General features: G+C 35.0%; 1 protein-coding gene across 26 annotated transcripts in view; it reads left to right on the forward strand.

The window, feature by feature from the left end:
* BAZ2B (bromodomain adjacent to zinc finger domain 2B) overlaps window positions 1-27,230 on the forward strand; it is a 347,907-nt gene that overhangs the window by 201,945 nt on the left and 118,732 nt on the right. For 19 of the 26 annotated variants that reach the window (XM_078147001.1, XM_021004900.2, XM_078147010.1 and 16 more), the window contains 3 exons: window positions 13,967-14,155; window positions 21,121-21,288; window positions 22,392-22,585. In XM_078147001.1, the coding sequence (XP_078003127.1) occupies window positions 13,967-14,155; window positions 21,121-21,288; window positions 22,392-22,585 (551 nt within the window). The remainder of the gene's footprint in view (window positions 1-13,966; window positions 14,156-21,120; window positions 21,289-22,391; window positions 22,586-27,230) is intronic. The other 7 variants (XM_078147004.1, XM_078147018.1, XM_078147019.1 and 4 more) reach the window with 3 other exon arrangements.

A 27,230-nucleotide genomic window follows, 5' to 3' on the forward strand; every position in this document is an offset into this window, starting at 1 on the left:
AATACTAACCAATTAAAAGGGGCCAATTCCATTATGCCAGGTTGAAGTGGAAGCTGGAGCATGGCATGAAGATAACTGGAGAATAGCACCCGTAATGCAGCCAAGGTTAGGCATGTTATGGCAAATGCTCACTACCCACAAGTCCAGTGCCCAAAGTGGGAGCAGGATTGTTGGATTGAGTTGAGGTTCTGAGGCAAGTCAGAGAATGGCATTAAGATGGCTGGGAGTGGCCATAAAACATGTAAATCTAGCATATTCTAAAAACTTGAATGAATAAATAATACATTTCATTTCAGCATTTCCAATTTTATTTATGTACACACTCTCACGCTAATTAATAACTTAGCAAAGGTATTTTATCTAATGTTATATCTATTATAATTTGATGATATTTTCAGATCAGTAATTTTTCTTTCTCTTTAGTTAAGAATGTCCAACTGATAGAACTTGATACTTGAGAGCAATAATTGCTAGAGTAGATAAATTGGGGCAGAAATTAGCTAAATTTTCAGTTTTGAGGGTTTATTTTTTTCAGGTATGTTTAGAGGATGGCCTGAGCCTGTGAAAACACATCTTACAGACATTTTATAGAAACAAATGTAAGCAAAATTTTCATTTGAAAAGCATATGCTTTTCTCTCATTAAAAAAAAAAGGCAGCACTTTGGAGTCTCTATCCATCTATATGATAAGCCCAACAGATATGGATTTTAAAAAGATTACTCAAATGGCAGCTTTAGATTTTCATAGTACCCTGCTTATAGGATGACATAAAAATCATTTTATCTGGAGTTCAAGAAGTCCATTTTAGATTTACTACTTTTGTTCACTTTCTATTAGCTTTTGATTCTCCAGAAAGCATCATACTTTATAAGTTCAATATGCATTTGTATACAAGAAAGGCTTTTATCCTGCCCTATTGTTTAAAATATTTATAGGTGTCAAGTTTGAGGTCAGTGATGGCAATATTAGGCAATAGCAGTAGTTCTGAGAGCTTTGAGACTGCCGTAAGATTAGAGCTAATGTTCCATTGCAACTACAGAAATTTGCTGTATAAATCTTTTAGTAACAGCCTATAATCCTTATGTTGCCTATTTCTGGGATGTATATGTAGCATTATAGAATCATGTATATAAAGTTTATTTAAAATAAAGCACAGTATTTTTTTTTTGAGATTCAGTATGGCATAATAGAAATCTGGCCTCAGACCCAGGAAGACAACCTGAATTCAAGTAATACCTCTGACACATAATGGCTGTGTGACCCCAGACAGGTCATTTTATTTCTCAGTGCTGGAGACAACTCTCTAAAACTATAAATTGCAGAGAAGGTGCTGATTTTCACTGGTAAGAAAAAAAAAGTTGGTTTTTTTTATTATCTAAGAGATCTCTTACTGAAGAAGTCATAGATCAGTCTCTAGCCTTAATTTTTTCCAGCTTATATACTTGTATTCTAAACCCTCTATGGCAGTGATTTTTTACAGTTGTAAAATTATATTTAACATTAAATAAATAATGTTAATAAATCCATATTCTAGAGAATATTGTAGGAAATTGTTCTTAGAGCAGCAAGTAGTTTTTTTTTTTCCTTCTTAGCACTTCAAAGAATAGATCTTTAACCCCTTTGTATGTGGTGACAGTAATGTTTACCCTTGCACTTGGGAGTACCTTGCACCATCTCTCCTTCTGTGGTTCCTATGGCCAATGTTATGTTAACCAAAGGTGATATGTTTTTTAGGTTTCAGATAAGAGTCAATACTTACTTTGATTACTAGAATGGAACCATAGCCCAGATAACTTAAAAATCAATTTTTTTTTAACTTTGGAAAGTACTTCTGCAATTAAGATTAATCCTGGAATTCACAACACTTTCAAAGAAAATAGTGAAATTATCCCGTTAATTTTCTGCCCTTCCAACTTGTTCATCCTGTTTCTTTGATTAACTCCTCTCCTACTCTGCGCTTCTAGGGGAATAGATTATATTCCCTCATATTCATCAAAGTTAGTTTGTCTTTCTAAACCCTCCTCATACCTTCCCTCAAGACAAGCAAATATTTGCTTAGATTTGGAGAGCTTTTGATATCACTAATCAAGTTACTGACTTAAGAAGATAAATATTTTTTAAAATTTGGAAAGATGATGTGTTGCCAGCGTTTGAAAAACATTGCAGTTGACTGCATTTTAAAGTCCATAGCTTGAAAATTAGGTGCTAGGTCCCCATTAGCCACTGAGCATTCTTGATTTGTTTAATAGGGCTGAAGATCATGAGAGTCATTTCCCTGTTCCCATTCCTCTCTAGAAGAATCAGCTGACCTTCTGTGAAGATCTCCCCCATCCTTAAAATATTGTCACTTGACTGGTGAGCTAATTGTCCACTATACCTCTCCTCCCTTTCATAGACAAACTCCTCAATAAGGCAATCTGCATTTCTAACCTTCACTTCTCAAGTCCTTAGCCTTTTGGCTTCTGGCATTATCACTGAAGGGAAAGTGCTCTCTTCAAAGTTCCTATTGATCATCCAATTGGCAACTCTAATGGACTTCTCTCAGTCCTTCTCCTTCTTGACTTATTTGGAGCAGTTGAAATTATTTACAACTCCTCCAAAACAACTCTTTTCTCTGGCTTTTTGTGCCTTCTCACGCCTGTCTGAATGCTCCCTCATTTTTTGCTAGATCATCATCCATATTCTGCCTCGTAGATTTAAACCTTAAGTCTTGTTCCTGGGCCTCTTCTCTATAGAAGCCAGGGGTTTTTAATTTGGGATCTGTGCACTTTAAAAAAAAAATGACAACTATCTTAATATAATTGGATTCCTTTGTGATTCTATGTACTTTATTTATGCATTTCAAAACATTAAATCTGAGAAGGGATCCACGGGCTGTACCAGATTGTCAAATGGTCTATTAAACAAAAATTGTTAAGAACCCCTGTGTATACCGCATCAATTTTTAATCTCATCAGCTGTCATGGGTTCATTTATCAGCATTATGGAGATTACTCCCTGAATTATATGCCTGGTCCTGTTCTCTTTCCTAATTTCCAATCCTGCATTATCGACTATCCATTGGACATCTCCAATTAGATGTCTTAATAAACATCTCAAGCTCAATATTTAATGATACAAATATTTATATTATCCTTTAAGATTTGCAAAGTGCTTCCCATGTATTTTCTCATTTGATCCTGGCAACATTCCTGGGAGGTAGATGTTATTATTCATCTCTTTTTACAAATAAGGAAACAGAAGCATAGAGAGGGTAAGTGACTTCCCTGTGCTCACACGGCTACATTTCTACCAATTCTTGGGTCTCTTTTTTGCTTTTGGGGAAGGTCATAGTTAACAGTTTGTCCTTTATCAGCCAAAGTACATCCCACTTAACTCTAGCCCATTGGATCCCCAAGGAACTTGCTATCAGGTCCTGGACTTTTATCAGGAATAGTATCCTCGACATTTCCTTTCAAAGTTTCTAGGAGGGCAATCTTTGCTTTCCATGCCTCTTATTCCATTTGGATGATTAGTTCATTATATATGCAGCCCAGGATTGTAATCCCAAGGTATAAGGGGGACTTGCACATTGTCCAAACCGTTGTTACCCATTGGTGACAAAGCGTAGAGCTGTTCAAGTACTTTTGGGGTAGGGCAGTGAAGCTGCACTGCCTTCCTTGCTAAGTGAAAGCAAATTGTTCCTGGCTCTCCTCTCTGAGTGGCAGTTTAAAAAAAAGAAAAAAAATTCATTTGTTAAGTCCATAACTACATATCACTCTCCTTGTTTAGTGTCCAATCCTTTCATTATTGATTACTACGTTGAAGGTGACAGGGACAACCCAAGGCTAGGCCTTGTTTAATTTCCTATAGTCAGTAGTCGGATGCCAGATGCCATTGGGTTTCTTGGCTGGCCAATCAGGACAGTGGTAATTGAAGTAGTGGTTTATGGAATTCTTTCCTACTCTAATTCTAATATGAGGGCAGTGATATCCTTTCTCCCCTCAGTATTTGGCGATGTGTGATGATTCAAGCACATTGGAGAATGGGAGGGGGCACCAATAGATGGGAAACCATAATCTTCCTAATTACTATAATGACGGTCTATAATCTCAGAGCTGTGTAGGAGTGAGGCCATTCCTAACAACAGGTTGGCATAATCAAATGTGATAGTAAATAATCTCTATTAGGCATTTTTCAGTAAGGGAAGTGATAACTGTCTACGATGTGGGCAAAAGGACCCGCAGAGAGGCTGGCCACATATATACATTTCAAATGCTTCAGACAGATGGTCTACCTCCAAACCCATGCAGGGGAAAGAAGGAAGGACACAAGCATTTATTCAGGACCTATTGTGTACTAAGTTCTTTACAAATATTGTCTCATTTGATTCTCATAGGTGCTATTTCTATCCCCATTTTTCAGTTGAGGAAACTAAGACAAATAATGGTTAAGTGACTTGCCCAGGGTCACACAGCTATGTGTGTGAGGCTGAATTTGGGCTCAGGTCTTCTTGACTTAATGCCTACCTCTATCCACTCCACCTGGGAACCACCTATGCCTTACAATATGCAATCCTGTCCCAAAGAGAATCCCTCCTACAGACCACTTTATTTTAACTGTGCTTTATGGCAGTATACCCACTTATTAAGTGTTCTAAGTTTTGTGAAGCCCTTTTCTCTACAATTCTATGAGGTGGTAGTTTACCAGTTATTATCCCCATTTTACAAATTAGGGAGCTGAGGTTTAAAGATAGGAACTTAGCTCTTTTACATCCTTTCAGGAAAAAATAGACCATATTCAGTGCAGTACCTAACATGCTACATATTTCTAAATATGGTAAAAAGTAGAGGCTAGCAAGCAATATAAAACCTATGTGCTTTACCTGATTCTTCCTTCTCCAAAAAACATTGTATTTCTGATCTATTTAGGTTTTTAAATACATTTTTATTTAAAGTTTTATAAATGTAAAGCTCAAAAAATTACTCTAATATTAAAACCACGGATATAAAGATGTTATTAGGGAGAAATGATTTTGATACATTTGACTGGGGTCTTTTCCAAGTCCTTCATCGTTTAGAAAATCAGTCAGCCAATTAGCATTTATTAAGTGCCTACCATGTGCCAGGCCCTGTGCTAAAAGCTGGGCATAAAAAAAGTAAAAGGGTAGTCCTCATTTCAAGGAGTTCGCTCATCGAGAGAGACATGTTAACAACTATGTACAGACAAGTTACGTATGGATAAATTGTATAGAATCAATAGAAGGAAGGCAAGAGTGTTAAGAGGAATGAGCAAAACCTTCCTGTAGAAGGTAGGATTTTAGCAGCTACTTGACAGGAAGCCAGAGAATCCAGAGAGCTAAAAAGAGGAGAGAGAAAGTTCTAGGCATGGAGTGATCAGTGACAATGCCCCTAGGTTGGAGATGGACTGCTTTGTGTGAAGAATAGCCAAGGAGGCTAATTTCGTTGGGTCACAATGTATCCATTGTATTTCTTAAATAAGATAATATATTTAAATGTTGAAATTTTAATACTTCGATATTTTAAACATACTTGAATTTATAGCCATTGTAGTATTCACTTTGGTTATTATACTCAATGATCACAAATATTAATTAAATTATTCCTGTGACCTTTTTTGGATATGCTACCATTTCCCACCCTTTTCAGCTTGCTAAATGCTGGAGGCAAATTTTACAGTGTTGTGAAATTGTAATGCATGCAGTTTGAAAGTGCTTGAGATTAATGTTTGAAGACATGTTGCAACAAGCTTATGTAGAGTTGCTAAGATTTTTTTTAATTTACTACAAGAGGAAAAACAACATACATGATTTTCTGCCATAGTACACATTCTCTTAGATTTCCTAAAAGAGTGATTTTTTTTTAGCATCCTTGTCACTTAAATGTATGTTCTGGGAAATGACTTTTTGACTATTTTGGACTTTTCCTGATTGATAAAGAACTTTGTTAATTAATGCTTCATATTTAAGACATTAGCTGAGTATTTATCCTTTTTAGTTCTTGTGAAAAACCTTGTTATATTGCAGCATGAGTTCATTAATATTAATAAAGGCATTTGCAGTTATCCTTTCTTGTTACTAAGACACCAGTACTATAGAAACAGATGCTGGCCTTTTGGGTAATGCTTTCAATCATTTATCTATGTGTTGACTAGTAGAATTTAAAAAGCTTTCCTCAAAAATATTCAGCCTTTTTATATTGTAATTCAAGAGTCCTAAATAGTGACGTTTTATATTATTTTTTCATTATGGAAAATGTGCAAACTCAGTGTGCTAAATTTAAATAGAATTGAAAACTAAAATAAACACATTATGTTAATAGTAGTTGAACTGTATTTGGATGTTAGTATCTGTTGAAAAGTAAATATTGTCTCCCCAAAATAGTTTTGATTTATATTGAGGTTTCTTGTCATATTGCTAGTTCTTATTTTTAACAACTAGTGGAAAGTTTAAACCTAAATTTACTTCAACCATTTTTTTAAAGTAGAATTTGGGATCTGGAGTAATTTGACATCAGGTCAATTAAGCATTTAATGAAAATTCTACTTCCCTGGCAAGCCTTTGATTTATAGACATTCATCTAAATTAATGGTAGTGTATTTTTGATACTGGGTTGTTCCAGAGTATTTTCTTTCCCCTAACAGAATGATACTACTACTCTCCTTTCATGGCAGATACTTTCTTTATTTAGGATAAAGACTCTTCTTGTAGATACTAGAATGGATTTTTAAGTCAGTTAGTTGGCCAAAGTTGAGGATCTAGAAACTGGCTCCTACCATTAAATCACATTGTTATTGTTGTTCTTTTAAAATCAGGACAAAATGGCCTCATTGCACCCTGCTTAGATGCTACAGGATTGGTCTCATAGAATTGTATATTCAGAGCTCAAAAGACTTTGAGGACATATAGCCCAACCCCCTCATTCTACAAAGGAGAAATTGGAAGGCACAGAGGTTAAGTGATTTGCCACTGGTCATATAGAAAGTGGCAGAGTCAGGATTCGAACCTAGGCATTTTGACTCCCATATCCAATATTTTTTCCACTATGCCATGCAGACTTCTTGAAGTTATCCAGACTCAAAAGATTTTTAGTAAATCTAATGAACTGCTGTTAAATTTTGAGCAGAAAAAGATGAGGTATTGAGTTATCAAAAATTATCAATAAATTGAATTATCAAAAAGTATTTTAAAATCCTATAAATAAAGCAAGACACCTGGCCATTTTAGCTTTTAAAATATGTTCACATCAGAGGCAGAAATGAAAGTTGAAAACTACTGTTTTGATATTACAGCAAGTGGTAAGTCTTGAATAACCTCTGCTAACTATGCAAATAACAGTTAACTAAGAGATATGTTATTTGACCAATCCTGATTGATGAGATTGCAATCCAACTTAAGATTTTTTAAATTGCTGAACAAATTGCTGTCCCACAGATTTTTTAGCTCTGTTCAGAACATGTGAATAAATCAACATTTGAAAAAAATTTGCTGGACATAATTTCAGAGTTGGACTTCATGTTATCAGAATGATTCAAAGAAATCTAAAGCAATTTACTTGTAGTTTCCACTGTGCAAGATATTGTTCATTTTTGGAAGACTACTTGCTGATGACTAAAAGAGTAAAAATTTATTATATGCCACTCAAAAGGCATAATTGAATAGCAGATAGAACTTTGGAGTCGGAGTCAGAAGAACCAGGTTCCAATCCACTTTTGTTATTTACATGATGTATGAAGTTGGTCAACTCATAAAGTCTCCCAACCTGTTTCCCCATCTGCAGTATGGCAATGAAAATGTCTTTCCTGCCTGTCCTGAGAGGTTGTTGTGAAACAAAGCACTATACAAATCTATGCTACTCAAATTATGTTCCCATATGGTTGGTTATTCTCACTGCAAAAAGAGCTGTATGTCTTAATCTGTACCCTGAATCTGTCACATCTCTGTCAATAGGTGGGTAGCATATTCATCATGAGACATTTATGAGGGTGATTGGTCATTGCTTTGATCACATTTCCTAAGTCTTTAAAAATTGTCTTTACAATTTTGTTACGTATAAGTTGTGCTCCGGGTTCTTCTCACTTCCTTTTGCATCACTTCATACATGTCTTTCCAGGTTTCTCTGGAATCATTCCTTTCATCATTTCTTATAGTTCAGTAGTGTTCTCTCACATACAGATGCCTTAACTTGTTCAGCCATTACCCACTTGATGAGTACTTCCTCAGTTTCTAGTTCTTTGCCAGCACATAAAGTTGGTATAAATATTTTTACATATGAGTCTTTTTCCTCTTTCTTTGATCTCTTTGGGTAATAAATCTAGTAGTGGTATCACTGGGTCAAAAGGTATATACTGTTTAATACCTTTTAGGGCATAGTTCCAATTTGCTTTCCAGAATACCTGGACCAGTTCACAGCCCCTTGAAAAGTGCATTAATGCACCTACTTTCCCACAGCTCCTCTAGCGTTTATTATTTTCCTTTTTTGTCAATATATGAGACCATAGAAAGAGGGGAGAACGTCCTTTTTTCTTTTTCTAACGTGCCCTCTTCTGGCCTCATCAATTCTCATGAGTCCATTTATCATCAATATTAATAATAATTATTACTATTACTAATATCTATATAGTTCTTACTATATACCATGCACTGTGCTAAGCATTTTGCCATTGTTATCTCATATAGTTCTCACAACAACCCTGGGAGGTAAATACTATTTTTATTATTCCTTTTTTATAGAGGAAGAAACTGAAGCAAACGGAGGCTAAGTGACTTGTGTAGAGTCACACAGCCAGTAATTGTCTGAGGTCAAATTTGAACACAGGTCTTCCTGACTCTAGGCCTACTGCTCTGTCACATGTACCACCTAGCTGTGTATTCCCACTCTTTCCTCTCCTCTCCCCAAATCATCAGACTCAAAATGTCCAAGACCAAACTAAACTTCACACTTAGATCAGCCTCTTTTCCATCAGGAGTCCTACCATTTACTCAGTTGCCAGATTTATAATGTCAGAGCTATTCTTAACTGTTCCCCCTTTCTTACCACTCTCATATCCAATCAGTTGCCAAGTTGTTGGGTTTTTTTCCCCATGCTACCACCACAGCGTCTCTTACATATTCATTCCCTCTTCTGCACTCAAAATTTCCACCCAAGTCCAGGACCTCATTATCCCTCACCTGGATTATTTTAATAGCCTCATTACTGGTCTTCTGACTTCTAGTACTTTTGTTCTCCAGATGATCATCTATGCAAGACCAAAATAATCTTCTTAATGATTAAGTCTGATAATGGTATTCTCTTACTTTAAAAAAATACTTTAAAAGTATTCTCTTACTTTATTGGCTTCCTGTTGGCTCTAGAATAAATTACAAACTCCTCAGGTAATTAGAACAACAAGAAGATAGCTAGCTAGCTGGATAGATAGTAAATAGCAACAACTGGCCTTTATATACACTGTAAGGTTTGCAAAATGCTTTATAAATATTATCTCATTGGGGGGGTCGTAATAACCCTATGAAAAAGTACTATTATCTTTGCCCCCTTTTTTTAATGGATAGGGAAACTGAAGGAGATAGAGGTTAAGTGACTTATCCAGGGTTACACTGTAATAACTATGTGAAGCCATCCTTGAACTCACATCTTCTGACCACAAGTCCAGTGCCCTATCTAGTGTCTTCCCTCTGCTGGTTATTTCCTATTTATCCTATATGTAGCTTGTTTTGTATATATTTGTTAGCATGTTGTTTCCCCCATCAGAACATGAGTTCCTTGAAGGCAGGGACTATCTTTGCCTCTTATTGTATCCCTAGCATTTAATGCTGTGCCGCTGAACCTACTAGGTGCTAAGTAAGTGTTGATTGATTGGCTATTCTATTGGGCCAACTAGCTGCCCCTTAGGAGGCTTTGAAGGTTCTCCACAATCTGGCACTTAACTTTTATTTCACTTTGCTCTCTGTCATGTATTCTACCTTCTTGCCAAACAGGAATGCTAGCTTATTCCTAGAGGCAACATTATACAAGGAAGAGCACTAGATTTGGCATCAGAGGACCTGGCTTCAAATCCTACATCTGTTCCTCAGAGTCCTGTGGGACAATAAGCTAGTCATTTAACCTCTCCAGGCATCAGGTTACTCATTTGAAAAATGAGGGTATTGAACTGGCTAGGATCCAAGGTCCCTTTCAGATCGCAATCTATGTCCCAATGATCTTGCAAAATTCCATTTCTTACCTACAAGTATAATAAATTCCTGGAATGCATTTCCACCCCACAGAATCAGCTCAAGTACCACCTTCTCTTACAATTTGCCCCAGTCACCTAGTTGTTAATGTACTCTCTGCCTTTCTCCAGTTACTATGAATTTGCTTAAGACGTACTTACCCAATGGAACAGAAGCTCCTCAAGGGCAGAGATTTTAATTTTTGTCTTTGCGTCTCTTGCACCTTATATTGTTGCTTGCATTTAGATCACCACCCTCTTTGGAGATTTGAAAATAGTTGTTGGGGCAGCTAGATAGTGCAGTGGATAGTGCACCGGCCCTGGAGTCAGGAGGACCTGAGTTCAAATCTGCCTTCAGACATATAACACTTACTAGCTGAGTGACCCTGGGCAAGTCACTTAACCCCATTGCCTAGCCAAAAAAAAAATAGTTGTTCGTAGAAATGTTTTTTAAAAAATTGGAAATAAGATAAACCTTTGATTCCAGAATGATTCAATAATTTTTGTATTAAAACCAGAAGATTTTTTCTTTAATTGTTACTACCACATCAGAAACTCAAGTGACAGAAGCATAAATGAATTTAAATAGCCCTTCTATCCTATCTTGAATTTCTAACAAGTAGAAATGTCACAGATCTCTTATAAAATCATTGTTGAAAAAGTAATTTTCCTTTCATTTGATTGTGATCCTGGCTTAAAGAAGAAAGGGTCTAAATACACTTTTGCACTATTATAAATAAGAATTATATTTGGGGACCTAGCAGGCATGTGAATTGAGTTTAAAAGATAATAAATCTGACATTTGATCTAAGGGGTGTTTTCTCATCCTCCTGAAAAGATAATTATATTGTCTGATTGATAGAAATGTTTGACCCATTGTGTTTTGGTTTTAATGTTTGTTAAGTTTGATCTGATACGTATGTGCAACTTCATTATGGAATATAGAGTAAGAAAAGTAAATGTAATTCTGTACATATGCATTCATATTCCCTTGAGATGTAGCAATAAACTCACTTTATAATAGTTTTTCAAACTAAAAATAAGGATGAGTGTTCAGCTGTTGCTAGTGTAGTAGCTGCTGGATAGTACGTTTCTGTCAGGGGAGAAAAAATTACGTAAGTGAATGGTTCATCACTTTAAATTAAAAAACTGCAAGTGTATTAGTTTTCTTGGTTATTCTTTAAGATACAAGATGTCAGGCAATAAACTAAGAAACTCTTGTTCTTAATTCTATGTATCTTTATTAGTATGGAGACCAATAGCTCATGCCATTATTTAGTAAAGGGAGAGTATTTAAGGAGGATGTACAAAAAATATGAAGTCATTTTAAAAATAGCAAACAGATAGTAGTCAGGTTAACAATTCTTATAGCACTGATTTATAACAGTAACCATTGTGCTTTATATATGTGTGATACTTGATACTTAAAAAACCCAGTTTTCAAATTATATCTCATGTAACCTCTGGGCTTGCTCTCCCAACTCACACTTTGACTGATAATTGAGGTCCCCCTGATCAAGACTACTGCTCCCATCAGATGTTAGAAGTGCCTTCTCTACACCCCAATCCTGTGTATTCTCTATATGTAATCTAACCAGTGATTAGTGGCCTAGTATCAAGTGACCAGTTACCATCTTCTCAGTATCATCTAAGAGCGATTATTGCATTAACATGAATCAACCTCTCTCCTTATTATCAGCTAACCTCAATTTGATTTTAGAAAGGAGTATATCTTTCTTCCCATCAGACCTATCTGTACCACTTGAATAAGTCATAGTAGTAGCAGAGGTAAAGTCACATCTTATGTTTCTCCATCTCCAGGCCTTTAGGTTTCTTCCAGCCCACATATACGTTCAGGAATTCCTGAAACTATGTTCTAGAACTTTCAAATTTAGGATCACACATCCTTCCCTCTGGGAGGCTGGCCATGCGGCTCCATGACAAAGTGATTGACAGAGCTTCTGACACTGTTTTTCACTGCCATTTATGGCTCCTAGGGGTGAGGTGGAACAGCAGCCTTCTCCCAAGTTTGATCTAGCTCTGCTCCTCTCTGGTGTGTGTTTAGCTCTTTCAGGATCTTCTGTGGTGGTGATAAGGAGACAATTGTAGAATTTATACCTTTCTTTTTTAGGTCTGACATAATAGAATAGCTGTGACCAGGGATGTCCTGGTAAATATTTAACAATTGGCTATCAAAAAAATTTTTTTAAAACCTGACATACTTTTATGTTTAATGTGCATAATCAACTTTTTTTCTATCACTTTCTTCCATCTAGACAATCAAGCAAATAACAAATCAGTCCTTAATTTGTAACATTTGATGATTTCTGAGGTGTAAGTGCTCATACTGAAAATTTAACAGTTGACTCTTACAAACCAGTTTGAGCTGTCTCTAGCATATAACTAGCTGTGACTCACAGTATCCTGATCCAGCTAAATCATAGCCAATATATCCACAATGTTCAGGCCCATCAGTACATTCCTAATTGCTGGCACTTAAAGTCATGCCATTAGAAAGAGCCAGTGAACATGTACATTACCTCCATGTTTCTGAACAAAATCTTACCTCCCTCTAAACTCCACAGATTCTTACCCTGATTTTGAAAAAAAAAAAGAAAGAAAGAAAAGTAGAGGCTAGGTGAAGCAAAGAGAAGCTAATTCTTAAATCACTTTAAATATTAAGTGACATACTCCTTTAGCTGTGTAATTCTTTGTACTTAAAGCATGTGATTAGTTTTTGCTGATTTAAATTGATTCATCCTGTTTGCAATAGGAAAATCCTTGTATCAAAGGACCCGGGTTCAAATCCCTCCTTTGATGCTTATTTCCTGTTACCTTGGGAAAATTGATCAGCTTCTATTTGCCTCAGTCTCTTCTTTCTAAAATTAAGGGATTGGACTGCTAGTCTCTGTGGTCCCTTCAAGGTCTAGATCTTTGATTTTATCATCCTTAAAAGTATGAGAGGATTAGAAGAGTTTTGGTAGTCCATGGAACCTGATAACCAGGTTCTGAAGTGTTGTTTTCTAATTCCAGTGTCAAGCACGAACACTTCTTTCTTTGGGGAGTTTTTCATAACTCCTAGAATTTTTTAGGAACTTTTTGGCCTTTTCCTCAATATATCAGAAGCAAGTTGTGTACTTCATATTTTAAAGATAGAGACTAGATTTGCCTCCCTTCTTCTTGACACTTAGCTTTTCTGTACTGCTGAGAAATGCCACGTGGTGAACCTGAGATTCTCTTAGATCTATTGAACCATGGACAAGGAGGTTGGGGACTCTATGACTATGGATTCCAGGATTATGAATTGATGGCCTGTGTCACTAATTTCCATCCTGGGTCAGTGTATTTATGCTCTAAATCTATATTCCTTTGAGAGCATGACCATAATGATTTTTCCTCGTGACAAAAAATGTGTTAATACTCTGGAATAAATTTATTGTTTGAACTTATTCAGGCAATTGAATTTCGTTGGCAAGAACTATTTCCCCAAATTAAACATCTTCTCAGGTCTTAAAACACCAAAAACAAGGAAAGTTATACCATCCATTTTTATTAATTCTTTTTAGGATATTATTTCATATGTTTAGAAACACTTTGTTTTCTCTAGTCTTTTAATAACTGAAATGCAATAGAAAAATGTAAACTGTATTTTGGAAACAGTAAAATCATAACATTTATCCAAACATGAGGGTTGAAATCACATAAACAACATCTGTTTTGGTAGTACAATTTTAAGTGTTTTTTTTTCCCCCTCAGGACATTTATTCAGAGCAGCTGGGGATCAACCGTTTAACCTGTCCACAGTGTCGAGTGCCTTCCCAATGGTCAGCCACCCAGTCTTTGGTCTACATACAGCCAGCTCAGGGCATTCAGAATTTGGTGGTTTGGGGACACTTGGTACCCCTACAGCTTTAGCAGCACATCCCCAACTAGCACCTTTTCCAGGTAAACATCTGTTACAAAGAGTATTCAACTAAAGAAAGAACAATTGAAATGTCCTAGTCCTAATAGGCATTTGATTAATAATTATTTTTATCAGGAAGTCAAAGAAAGAAAGACTAGACTAACACTTACTTGGTGTGCTAGGGGGGAAAAGAGTCTATCTTTTGCCAGTAAACAGTATGTAGAATATGCCTGATTCCTGTCTTTCATGTTCAGGAGCAGGAAACAGGCTCCCTCAGTGGCTACTGAAGTGGTTAAAACTAGAGAAATACACAGTTGTACTAAAAGACTGGGAATAAGCCAAACTGACATAGGTTTGGGGCTTTTTTTATTTGTTTGTTTGTTTTTCATTTAAAAGTACTCCATTTAAAAAATATGGATTTTTCTAAATGCTTTAGCCGGAAGCCAAAGCCCAATTCTCATAATGAATATATTTTTCTCTTTGGGGCACTTATTTCTCTTATGCTTAGGAAAGAAGATTATTTGCCTCTTGGGTCTATTCTAACTCTGAAAGTCTCTAGCTCTGACTAGATTTTTCTGAGATTGGCTTGATTGAATCTATACCTCTCTTCACCTGTTTTGCTTGCATCTGTACTATTCCAAAGTGCTTAACAAAATTTCATTGCAGGAATACATTATTTTCCCAGTTTGTAATTTACTTGCACTTTTCTTTTTTTATCTTTTTAAATCCAAACCATGTTGTTCCAATGAGCACATAACTTCTCTGGGCTTTACTTTCCTCATTTGCCAAATGAGGTTAGACTGAATGACCTCTGAGTTTTCTTCCCATTCTATATCTGTGATCCTATGTTTTAATCAAAATTTTATGGGTATGAGTTGGATTTTGTGTGCACAAGACTGTCTGAATTTTATTCTAGCTCCTCCATCAATGTTTGTTCCTTCTCATATGGATGATTTATAAACTGTCAACTGTTTTAATCTCAGGAAAGAAGTACCTCTCTCAAAACAGACATGAAGGACAGAGAGTTGAAATGTGTATTTCGTATTCTTTTCTATGATAAATCAGATTGTTTCACTCAAGAACACCAGATTTTAGAATTTGACGTAAAAAAATCAATTTGGAAAATTAGAATTAATAAAAATTAAGATCTGCCAATAACACAGCAGTTGTCTTACAAGACCCTTCCAAAAAATCAAGATAGTCGTAGTAAAAGTATTTGTCATTTGTCGTTTGACTGACTAATGGCCAAGTTTTCATTTTGGGCATGGCATCAGCATGCCTAAACCTTACTATTCTCTTGGTACTATTAAAATCACAACCTTTGTAGTAGAATTATGCTTATTGTATCCATCATAAGATTTTCCTTGCCCTATGATTTTAAGATGGTATTTCTTGAGCACAATTTCAAAAACTTTCCAGAATACTCTCCTATCAAATGGTCTATCACTTTTTAGACTGGGTCACATTAAAGATTTGTTGTAGTGATTTAAAATAAATAAGAATGGGCTGACGTGAGAAGTTAGCCAAAATGTTCCACTTTTGAAAAATTTTTAATGGGTCAGGGTAAACAGTGTCAAAATACAAACAAGAAATTTTTAAGAAGTTTAAATGGAAAAAGTTAATTTTCAAGTGGACTTTTTCTAACATTGTGCTCCATTTTAGTGATTTTGGTTGTTTTATTTGGGGGGGGGATGCAACCTATACTATTTTTTTGAAGAATCCCCAGGTTCAGATAAGTAGGGATTATTTGATTAAATAACCATTCATTTCATTTCTTTGGGTGTTAAAGTTTCATTCTGTTCTCAAGATTTAGTGTATCAGAAGCTTTGGCTTCATGGTTGAAATGGATGTACAGTGGGTACTCTGAAATTTTATATTATCTGAATCAGATGGGTTTTTACTACCAAAGTTAACGGTGAAATTATACTGATGCTACCCGTGTACATAGTTTCAAATGTATTAGCAAGTTTATTCTTGAAATATTTATTGTATGCAGTTATTATTATATTAGTAGATTATTTTGTGATAGTTTTAAAAGTGCCTTTGCTTCCTATGTTTCATGTGAAAATTTCAACAAAAGGATTGACTTGAATATATTTCACACAATATATAATTGAGGAATTTTTCCAGGGATCTATATAATTTTTTTTTGAATATGAATATTACTATGGGTTAGATCTTGAGGGCTTTGTTATCAGGTAAAATAAATTTTCACCATCAAGTGGTATCAGCTTAAACCAATGTTTATTGGATATATATCTTTCTTTGCTTTTACTTATCTCTTCTTGGCATAATGTAACATCAACATTTGGATTTGCCAAGTTTTCTTTTTTATGATTCCTTTGGCTTTTCTTGTATTTAAATTACTTAAATCCTACTAGAAATTTCAATTCAACATCAAAGTTATGGTAGTGATGTTGGTGCTGCTGCTGCTGCTGATATATGTATGTGTGTGTATGTGTGTATATATATATTTTTTTTCTGGAGTGGTCTTTTATGTTTTGTATTTAAACTCTATTCGCTAAGTGATTTCTGTAAAGTTAATTCTTCCTCATCAGCTGTTTTGAGCCTAATTTTCAATACATAATTCATAGTCCAATATAATTTATTAAAAACAAGCTCTCACCTTCAAGAAATGAGAAAGGGGTAGAAGTAGAAATATTTAATTCAACACTATTTTATAAGGAAGGTTAACTGATAAAATACAGTTGCCACATGCATGGCTAAAAGAACTCTAGAGTGACCTCATCCAGGAGATACTGAATCTGGCTAAGCCAGGAGACACAGAAGGCCATAGGTACACTGGATTTAGAGTACAATATCATTTGCAAAACATTTTAAAGAAGGATGTCAGAAGACTGTGAGCAATATCATCTCACAAAATGGCCAAAAGCAATTAAGAAAATGAGCCTGCAGAAAAGTTGTTATGAGATCCGGTCAGGCCAGATTATCTCAAGAATTTAGAGATGAAACCAGGAAGAAGATCATAAGGAGACAGAAAAGAGGAAAGATTCTTTTTAGCAACATCTTTTCATGGGCAACCACAGTTGCCATTTGCACTTTACTACCTTTGTACTAGGAAAGGAAGTGCCACTTAAGGAAATTAAGTCAGAAGGTGCAAGAAAACTTAGCTAAATAGAAAAGGAATCTGTATTAGAGGTGGCGTGATGTTAAAGACACACAGGGATCATAACTGAGAATATTTCAAATGAGGGGAAAATGTCAAAATAGTAGAGAAAATGATAGACAATGCTTTTACCAAAAATAAACAAAACAAAAACAAAATGGAAAAATCAGCAGCATCTACTTTAAAATTAGATTAAAAACACCTGATCAGAAGTGAATATTGCTAAAAAGTATTTATATTATTCAATTTCCAGTTTATAAACATAAACATTGTGTAGATTTAAAAACAATTGGCACCCATATGTCTACTTTTTCGTCTTGATGCACGCATCACAAGCACCTGTGTTGAAAACATGATGAAGTCATAGATGCATCTAATTATCAAAATAAAGAATAGTAGCCCCAATCATTGCAGATACCAGTTTGAATATAGTTTACCTAACACACATTTTCCCTTTATTTCTGAACAGTCTTACTTCAATTAGACAGTATTATGCTGTAAAAAAGAAATTCTTGGTTCAGTTTCCATGTCTATATACTGTTGATTTTATATTGGCATCATGTAAAGTGAGAAGTTTTCCTATAATGTGTGGAGGAAAAAAGTTGGACTCAATTTAGGCTCATAAAAAAGTCATTTCAAAGTGGCAATTTTGGTTAATAAGTTACTTAATCTTTAATTAGCTTTCTGATTCTTACATTTAAAAAAACAGGTAAACTTTGGTTTCTTTTTATATGTTCTTTCATAGGGATATTCTAGGCCTAGAATTTTAGACCAAAAAAAAAAAAGCTGTTAGAACATATGTCTCATCAATATGTTTTTTAACATTATTATATTCTTCATAATTTCTATAGTTTGCTAACAATGGAGAGATCACCATTTTGCTTGCAATATTGGGCAACAAACCAGTGTTTTGATGGTGTAATAGTTTTATCTAAATAAGGAGAAAAATTTTTTCCAAGGAGATTTTGGACAGAGGTTTAGTTGGTTTCTTTGCTATTATTTTTGAATCATTTTATCACAGAAAAATAGAATTTCAGAGTTGGAAGTGGCATTTATTCTAACTAATACTTGAAAAACAACCCCCACTTAGAGAAACCTGGATAAATAGTTATCTTGTCTCTGTCCAAAAGACCTTTAGTAAAAGGGGGACTCACTGAGGCATCCCAATTTTACTTTTGAATAGCTTTCATCTTTAGGAAGTTTTTCCTTGCGTCAAGCCTACATTTATATGTTTGCACTTCTACTCATTACTGCTGTGTCTGCCTTCTGTGGATGAACAAAATAAGGTTATATCTGTCTTTCACAAGATAGTCTAAAATACTCAAGGATATCTATCCTGTTTTTCATAATTTCTTCTTTGGGCTAAATATACCCCATTCCTTTTGCCAATCTGCATATGGATAAATGCCATTTTGGTTGCCCCGGTCTCAATTTTCTTTTGCTTATCATTGTTCTTCCTAAACTTTGGTATCCAGGACTGAACCTAAAATTCCAGAAGTGGTCTGAACAGGGGTGAGTACTGTGGGACTACCAATTCCTGACTTCTGTGAGGGGGAGGGCTCCTTTATTTCCATCGAAGATTATATTAACTTTTTTTCATTGCCCTATAGATAGCGCTGGCATCTCAGTGAGTCTACAGTCAATTTAAACCTCAAATATTGATCAAACAAACTACTACTTAGCCATACCTAATCTGTCTTGTGCTTGTGGTGGTAATTTGTTTTAATCCAGATGCTAAATTTTACAATTATCCCTATTAAATTTCATCTTATGAAATTCAGCTTTAATGTTCCAGTCTGCCAAGATGTTTTTGGACACTAACCATTACCCAATTATATTAGCTTTCCCTCCATCTTTGTGTCACCTGAAAATTTTATAAGAATACCATTGTCCCTTTATTCAGTCATTGATAAAAAATATTAAGCAGCCTAGAGGTAAGAGTAGATCCATAGGGCATCCTTCCAATTTAACTTTGAAGCATCATGACTAATCTTCAATTCTGGCCAGTTCTGACTACATCTAATTGTCATGTTTTCTGGTCCACATTTTTCCAACAAGAATATGATAGTTTTGCTAAAATCTGGGTGGACATTCAGCATCTACAGTATTCTCCTAATCTACCAGTTTAGTAACCCTGCGAAAAAAAAAAGGTAATGTACATACATCAGTAACACATATGTCAAAAAAGGAATTTAAGTTACTGTGACATGACTTATTCATCATGCTGGTGCTTTGTGATCACAATTTTCTTGGGAGTTCACTAATCATTTTATTAATAATACATTTCAGAACTTTTTATAGGAATTGAAATCAGTCTCACTGGCCTGTAGTTCACAGATTCCATTTTCTTTACTTTTCTCCAACCCTACAGCACTTCTGTTCGCATTCACCAATTCTATCAGTGGGTAAAGATGTAATTCACCCAGGCCAGAGGATTTGAATTCATCAAGCTCAGCTAGGGTCTCCTTACTTCTTTTGGTTAGCTGATCTCAAATAGCCACTTTTGTTTTGTCTTTCAAAGAATGTTCTCCTTGGCAGAGAAAACAGAAACAAAATAAAACAAGTGTTGAGCAAGTTAACTGTCATCAAATATTGTCTTCCTACATACTTAGAGCAGCAATCCCATCCCTTCTTTGATACTTTTCTCATACTAACTTTAAAAGCAACCCTCTTTGTTGGTATTAATTTTCTTTGTTAGCTTCATCTCATTTTGAGCTTTTAGCATTCTGACACCTTTCTTGTATTACCCTCCCATGCTTCTGTACATAATTCTGTTATCTGCTCTTCCATCTTCTGTACATATCATTAAAAAGTTGTTTAGTGAGTTTTCTGTGCATATTGATCTTTTTATAAAACTCCTGTTTTTCTTCTTCATTAGTAGTGTTTCTCTTTTTGTCTAAAGAACCTTGAGCTATGAAACTACTTCAGTCACCACTCTGAAAATACAGTTTAAAAAAACCACTTGTCTTCTGTCCAAAGACTTGGAAGATCTTTTAAGAGGAGCTGTTTAAAGAATTAAATTCTAGCTGTTGAGTTATTGATTTCAACATTTTAGTTAGATAGACAGTAATTGTTTTCTAATATTTGTTAGGAGATGTAGGAAAAAATTCAGACTTTTCTTATTAGCTTTTAAGGAGAGACTCATAAGGTAGTATTAAAGATATGTAAATTAAGAAAATTTCCTTGAACAGTCCCATTCCTTTACAATGACATTAAAAGGCTTCTTTGGGCTTTGTGAGTGAGTGGGTGTGGGAGTATTCATGTACATACATGTACATAATGTGTATATATTAAATTGTTGTAAAACGTTTGCATTCTGAAATTATTTCAAGAAGACATAATTAACATTTCTATGAATATTATTTATACCATTTGAACTATAATGTTTCAGGTTCACATTCTGCCTAACTTGGGAGGCTTCTTTGTGTTTTATGTGAATCCAACCATCAATTTTGGAGTAAAAAAAGAGGCAAATATAGTACCAAACATTTTAATCTTTTTACTTTTTTGAAAAGTCACTAGAGAATATAATAATTACTACATCTTCAGGTTTTCCACGTTGTTTTTAAAACCCAAAACACTTCTCTTTAAATTCTCAGTCTGTGAGAAGCTGCTGATACACATATTAGTGAAGGGCTTGATATAATGTTGTCTAAGGTCAGAAGAGTTAAATCAAAAGCACAAGCCATAATTTGTATGATCACCTGGTGTGTCTTATGTTCCATTTGTCTTCTTTTCCACTATGTAAATTTGTCAGAACTAAAAGAGGTAGAGCTCAGTACAATGATTTTGTTTTGAAAATGCACTTGATTCCTTTTTTAGACATTGTTCTGGCATGACTTTAATTGCAGAAATAATACACATGTGTGTTTATTTGAGGTGCAGAATGGTGGAGAACAGCAGATGTACATGCTCGATCAGGGGCAACCTTCTTTTCACCACTTCTGGGGATTCCGCCACTGTTTGCTTCTTCAGCTCAGAATCACGATTCATCTTCATTTCATTCAAGGAATACAGGAAAAAATAATCGAGGTGGTCTAGAAAAAGGTAATAATACAAAAATGTTAGAAGAATATTATGGACCCTTTCCTGTGACAGCAATTTTCAATGGTGTCTTTGAATTTTATTCTCAAGCTTTGTCATGTGTGGAGGGTGCTCTTGGGCACACACTAATGCCTCCCTGAAAAGTTACTTTGTATTTTAATTTAATCTCGCAATATGATATTTAGCTCTAAAGCATGAATTTTATCTTGTTATATAAGTGTTGTGCTTAAGTTTAGCTGAGGTTTAATTTCTTTAGTTTGAGGAATAAAAGTGATGCCTTTTATGATTGAGTGTTCAGTAATGTTTACTTGAAAGAAAATAAACGAAATTCCTTGTGTGGACAGCCTAATGAAATACGGTTCACTATGCTAAGGGATTAAGTAATCATTATCCCTGTCAGTTCTGATGTAATTTGGACTCACTCAAAAGAGGAGCCAGACATGGGGGTAGGCAAGAGGAGGAGGTATACAACATTCAACAAGTTCAAGGAAGGACTCTTTTTATATCATTTTAAAATGCACTTCGTATGCCAGAAAATTATTTTCATCATCCACTTAAATATTTATTTTGTGGTAAGTCAAGTCATGAACAGACAGCATGACATGGTGCTTAGAGACCCAGCATCAGAAAAACCTGAATTTAAGTTCTGACTCTGACACATACTGACTTTGCAACCTTGGGCAAGTCATTTATCTCTCAATGCTAGGCAACTCTCCTAAGATTATAAATTGAAGAGCAAATGCATCTGGTAGAGGGACTTTTCTCAGTGAAACCACAGGTTTGGGTCAAAAAGGGGAAGTCACATGTGCTACAGCAGAAACTCTCAGCCTCTCTTCAACAGTTTTAAAACCTTGATTAGGGTCTACAAAGTCCTTCTCTCAGCTCTAATCACTTACATTAACAATAGCATTCCAAAGGATACATTTGTCCATTTTTGATATTTTAGAAATTATTGTCAGTTTTGTATGGAGGTTTTCTTAAGGCTTAAAGTGGTTTTTGACAAATTTTCTTCCCTGTAAATACTGAAAGATTTCATTGCCTAACTTTTTTCCAAAAGGAAAAATATTTCCATAATTGTTTTTTGAGATTCTTATTTTTTTTTCAAGGTGTAAATGGGTCAGTAAATGGAAACAGTCCATCACCTGTATCTGGCATCAGTACATCTATATTAGCCTCTACAGCTTCAAGTTCCACTGGACAAACAAAAGCTATGACTCCAGGAGGAGGAAGTCGCAAATCTAATCAGGATCAAACGAAAAATCCGCTTTTGGATGCCAGAGCTGACAAAATCAAAGATAAGGTAAATTACATTCTAAAAAATCTAAGACATGGCTATAGATAGAAGGCATAGAGTAGATAAAGGACTAATTATATAAAAGATAACTTTGTTATTAAATGCTGTGCATTTGGTTTTACCAAAATAAATGGCATTTTATCATGTAGTAGTAATGGATATCTTCTGTTATACCACAAAGGTAAGTGATTATGTGGATCTGGATTATAAAATAAGCTGTGTCAGCTCTATCCAAATATAATATTGTACTTATCAATAATAAGTAATGATGAGGATACTAACTCACCTTAGTTTACATGTCATTAGGCAGGAGATATTATACTTTTTTGATCTCTGAAAACCTGCTAGCTCCTCTTAAGTGCTTTGAATTATTTCTACTTTGGTCTGTCTACTTTACCTTATACTTACAAGATCATCATCTTCACCAAAAAGCCTACATGCTGGACCTGTTCTCTACAAATTGTGCCACAGACATGTGAATCCTACACTTGAAATCTAAGACAGGCTTGCAAATAGACATGTATACATATAAAATCAACAAATGGTAGAATAAAACATTATGGCAATAATTAAATGAAGAGGTAGGTGTTTTTATTTATGCTTGAAATATACTTTTTTTGGTTACTGTTTTTCAGGCATTTTCAGTTTGTCCAACTCTTTGTGACCCCATTTGGGGTTTTCTTGGCAAAGACACTGGAGTGGTTTGCCATTTCCTTCTCCAGCTCATTTTACAGATAAGGAAACTGAGGCAAGAACAGCGTTAAGTGACTTGCCCAGGGTCACACAGTTAGTGTCTGAGGTCAGATTTGAATTTAGGAAAATGCATCTTCCAAACTCCAGGCCCAACACTGTATCTACTGTACCACCTAGTTTCCCTAATATATTTGCAGATAGCATTTATTGTATGCAATTTGTACTATTTAGGGCAGCTAGTTGACACAGTATTTACTACTTTCTTTCCTAAAGGTTCACAAACTATACTTTTAATAATATGTTCTAGAATTTTGCCAACTATCAAAGTCAGTATCATTGGCTTGTAATTTGCAGATCGTACCCAATTCCTTTTTATTAAAAAATAAACAGACCTCTGGGATATTGTCCCTCTCCAGTCCCATGATCATTCTTCCTCTTTCCTCAGTCTTTCAAAGATCACTGATCAATTGTTATCTGTCAGTTCTTTCAGTAGCCTGGGATGTAATTCATTTGGGCCCAGTAACTTGGTAATCTCTTGCCATCTCCTCATTTTTTCTTGGATTTCTACTTCATTTTATCCATTTTCACTCTAGCTTTCCAAGCCAAAGGTCATTTACCTTGGCTGGGAATATCAAAACAAAATATAAGCTGATTAGTCCTGCCTTCTTTCTGTTGTTAAGTGCATGGTCAGCATTCTATTCCAACATGGAGTGGTGGTCCTATCTACTCTTTGACCTCCTTGCACAGAACATAATTTTTAAATGTTCTTTTTCGTTATTGTTCTTGGTATAAATCAGTAGTCAGCCCCCTGGTCATTCTGAGCTTTAATATTCAATTTAAACTTGTTCAATTTGCCTCTTCTTTTTTTTTTCCTTCTTAAAGATTTTGTTGCTCCAATTATATATGTGTGTGTATAAACATATATATGTGTGTGTGTGATTATTACTTCTCAGATATATTCCCTTACACTACATTAGAACCCTCCCTTTGCAGTACAGTCAAATTAAACAAATCAACACTTATCTACTCTGTCTCCTCCTCCCTACTCTTTACCCCACAATCTTGCATTTATACCGTTACCACAGTAATCTTCCTTATGTCACTCTTTTGGTCTAAAATCTTCAATAGCTCTGTATTTCTTGCTGAGTAAATTTCATATTTATTTGTCTGGCATTCAAAGCTTCCACAGTCTGGTCCCAGCTAGCCTTTGCAGACTTTTCTCATTTCCTTCCTTACCTTACTCCATGCTCTAGCAAATCTGGTCAACTCTCCATTCACAGAGAATGCTCTGTACTTTCCCATATTTTTGTTTTTGTTCATGCCATACCCTTTGCCTAGAATATCTTTTCTCTCCCTCTTTCCTATTGAATTCCTACCCATCTTCTAAACAATATCTCTAATTCCATCTATTGCAGAAAGTTTCCCCTGATGTTCCTGTTGGCAACGAATGATTCTTAACCCTCAGACTAATAATATTTTATTTTATACCTCTTTATTACAACTATCAAACATCACTGCATGTTATAGTTATTTATGTGTGCATTGTCTCTTTATTACAGTGCAAGTTCTCTGACAGTGTCTCGCCTAAACTTTGCATCAGTCCCAGTGCCTAGCATAATACTCTGCACATATTATTTCCTCATGGGTTAGTTTATTCTGCCTTGTTTTGTCTCTTTGTCTAAAATTCTTCCCCCTTAGCCTCTCTCCTACAATTCTTGTACAGTTATCTCACAAAAATATGTTCCCCATTCTCTTTCTAGGGGAAGCCTAGCAGATGGAAAAACACTCTGTGTACCCTTGATACTCTTTAAATTGATAACAGATCTCTGTGTGGTTCTAGTAGTCCCACTGGGCAATCTCAATAACCCACTATTGATTTTGACTACAAGGTAGAAATTTTTGCTTTGTTTACCAAATACTGAAGTTGCTCATGTATTGTCATTTAATATTGTCCTCCCTTCAATCTCTGACTACTCTTTCAACCTTCATACCAATACTATCATCCCTGAAATCCTCAACTCTTTCTAATTTTCAGCCACTTATCTGGTACTCCTAGGGTTATTAGTGCTATCATTATTAATTATTATTATTATTATTGTTATTATATTCATAAATGACTAGTAGCTTTATTTGGGTTCATACTATAATACAGATAATACAGAAATCACTTTTATTAACATGTACTAGCTGGCCCAGTGAATAGAGGGGCCAGGCCTGGAGTCAGGAAGACTCATCTTCTTGATTTCAATTTAGATTTAGACACTAACTAGCTATGTAAGCCTGGGCAAGTCACTTAAGCCTGTTTGCCTCAGTTTTCTCATCTGTAAAATGAACTGGAGAAGGAAAGGACATACCATTCCAGTATCTTTGCCAGGAAGACCCCAAATGGGGTCATGAAGAGCTGGACACGACTAAAGAATGATTTTGCCTATCTTTCAGTTGTCAGAAGATACTGCAGAAACTTCCCCTGAGTAACCATTTGATTGATTTTAGTCTGAGGTTTCTTTTTATGTACACATTTATATTATGTTGTTATTTCGTCATTTCATCATTTTAGTCTGCCATTTGGCAGCTTTTTGATAATTCCATTTCTTTAGTGTTGTTTTCACAGTCCTTATTTCCTTATAAAAGTTTCTTCCTTATGGATATTATATTTCTGTTATTTAAGACCACCAAAATTCCTTTTCAGCCAGGAGTATCCTATCTACTGAAGTTTGTATTTTCGTTTTCCAAAAGGGACTTTTGTTTTAGAGAGTAACTTCTGGCACTTCTGTCCCTTTACTTCTCCTTCTGATATGAAATAACAATTATGTAATCCTATTCAAACTTCCACTATTTGTCTAATTGTATACATTACTGTTTTGTGAGTGCTTATAATGCCATATGCTCCTTTGTTAAAGTGAGACATACTATGTACTTTGAGGAAGACTTTTCAGAAGTTTCATTTCTTTGGTTGCAAGTGTAACTTAAGTGCCCAAAACACAGTGACTGTTTATTTAGCAATTGAGGATAGATGAAACTTTAATATTGCCTTCCTGTTAGGAAATAAACAGCTGCCTAACACTCCCTTGCACCTTAATGTAAAATATGTTAAACAGAGCAGTTTTCCCAGGAGGTATAAGTCATTCCTGACTGTAAAGTTGTTAGAAATATTCAAGGCCAGACACATAATGGTAATGAAATTATGTGAAAAGTGTATGTCAACTCAGGCTCATAATTTTCTATCAAATAGGTGAAAATCTGATTATTTGACTAAATTTAATTATTCACTACAGAATCCAATTTTATAGTACTAGCACATAAATACAATGGTTACTCAAAGATTTCTTGTAATATGGAATTCAGTTAGTTTATTTCCATATGGGAGTAAAGTAATAAGCATTTATATAGTGTCTCCTATTTGCCAGGTACTACGATAAGTTTTTTACAGATTTCTCCATTTGATCCTTACAACAACCCTTCGTGGGAGATGATATTATTATCCCATTTTACAGTTGATGAAACTTGATGTAAAGATACCATTTATGCTTAAATGATAATGAAACTATATTTTTTGTAACTTTCTACATAGTTTTTAGCAGCTTTTCAAAGTTTTCTGCTTTAAAATGATGAAGACACAAAAATGGAAAAAAAATGGGGCTTAGATTTACTGAGTTCAGATGCTCAGATGATTACTGTCAATCCCTCTGAAATTATTTCCTTAACCATTAAAATGGATATAAGAATCTAGCTAGATAAATACTACCTCTCAGAGCTATTGTGAATAAATCTGTAAATCACAAAGTGTTATGTAAATTTCAGTTTTACCATTAGTCAGTAAACTAGTTTATTATGACTTACAATTTTCTAAATTTTTATATTAGTTACTATTGTTGCCTCTTCTAAAGTCTTACTGCAAAATGTAGTCCTTGGTTCAAAGTCTCTTTCTTGACTCAAAGAGAATCAACCCACTGGAAAC

The sequence above is a fragment of the Phascolarctos cinereus genome, unplaced genomic scaffold (assembly GCF_003287225.1).
Source record: "Phascolarctos cinereus isolate Bilbo 61053 unplaced genomic scaffold, phaCin_HiC Scaffold_726;HRSCAF=1367, whole genome shotgun sequence".
NCBI classification, from domain to species: Eukaryota; Metazoa; Chordata; class Mammalia; order Diprotodontia; family Phascolarctidae; genus Phascolarctos; species Phascolarctos cinereus.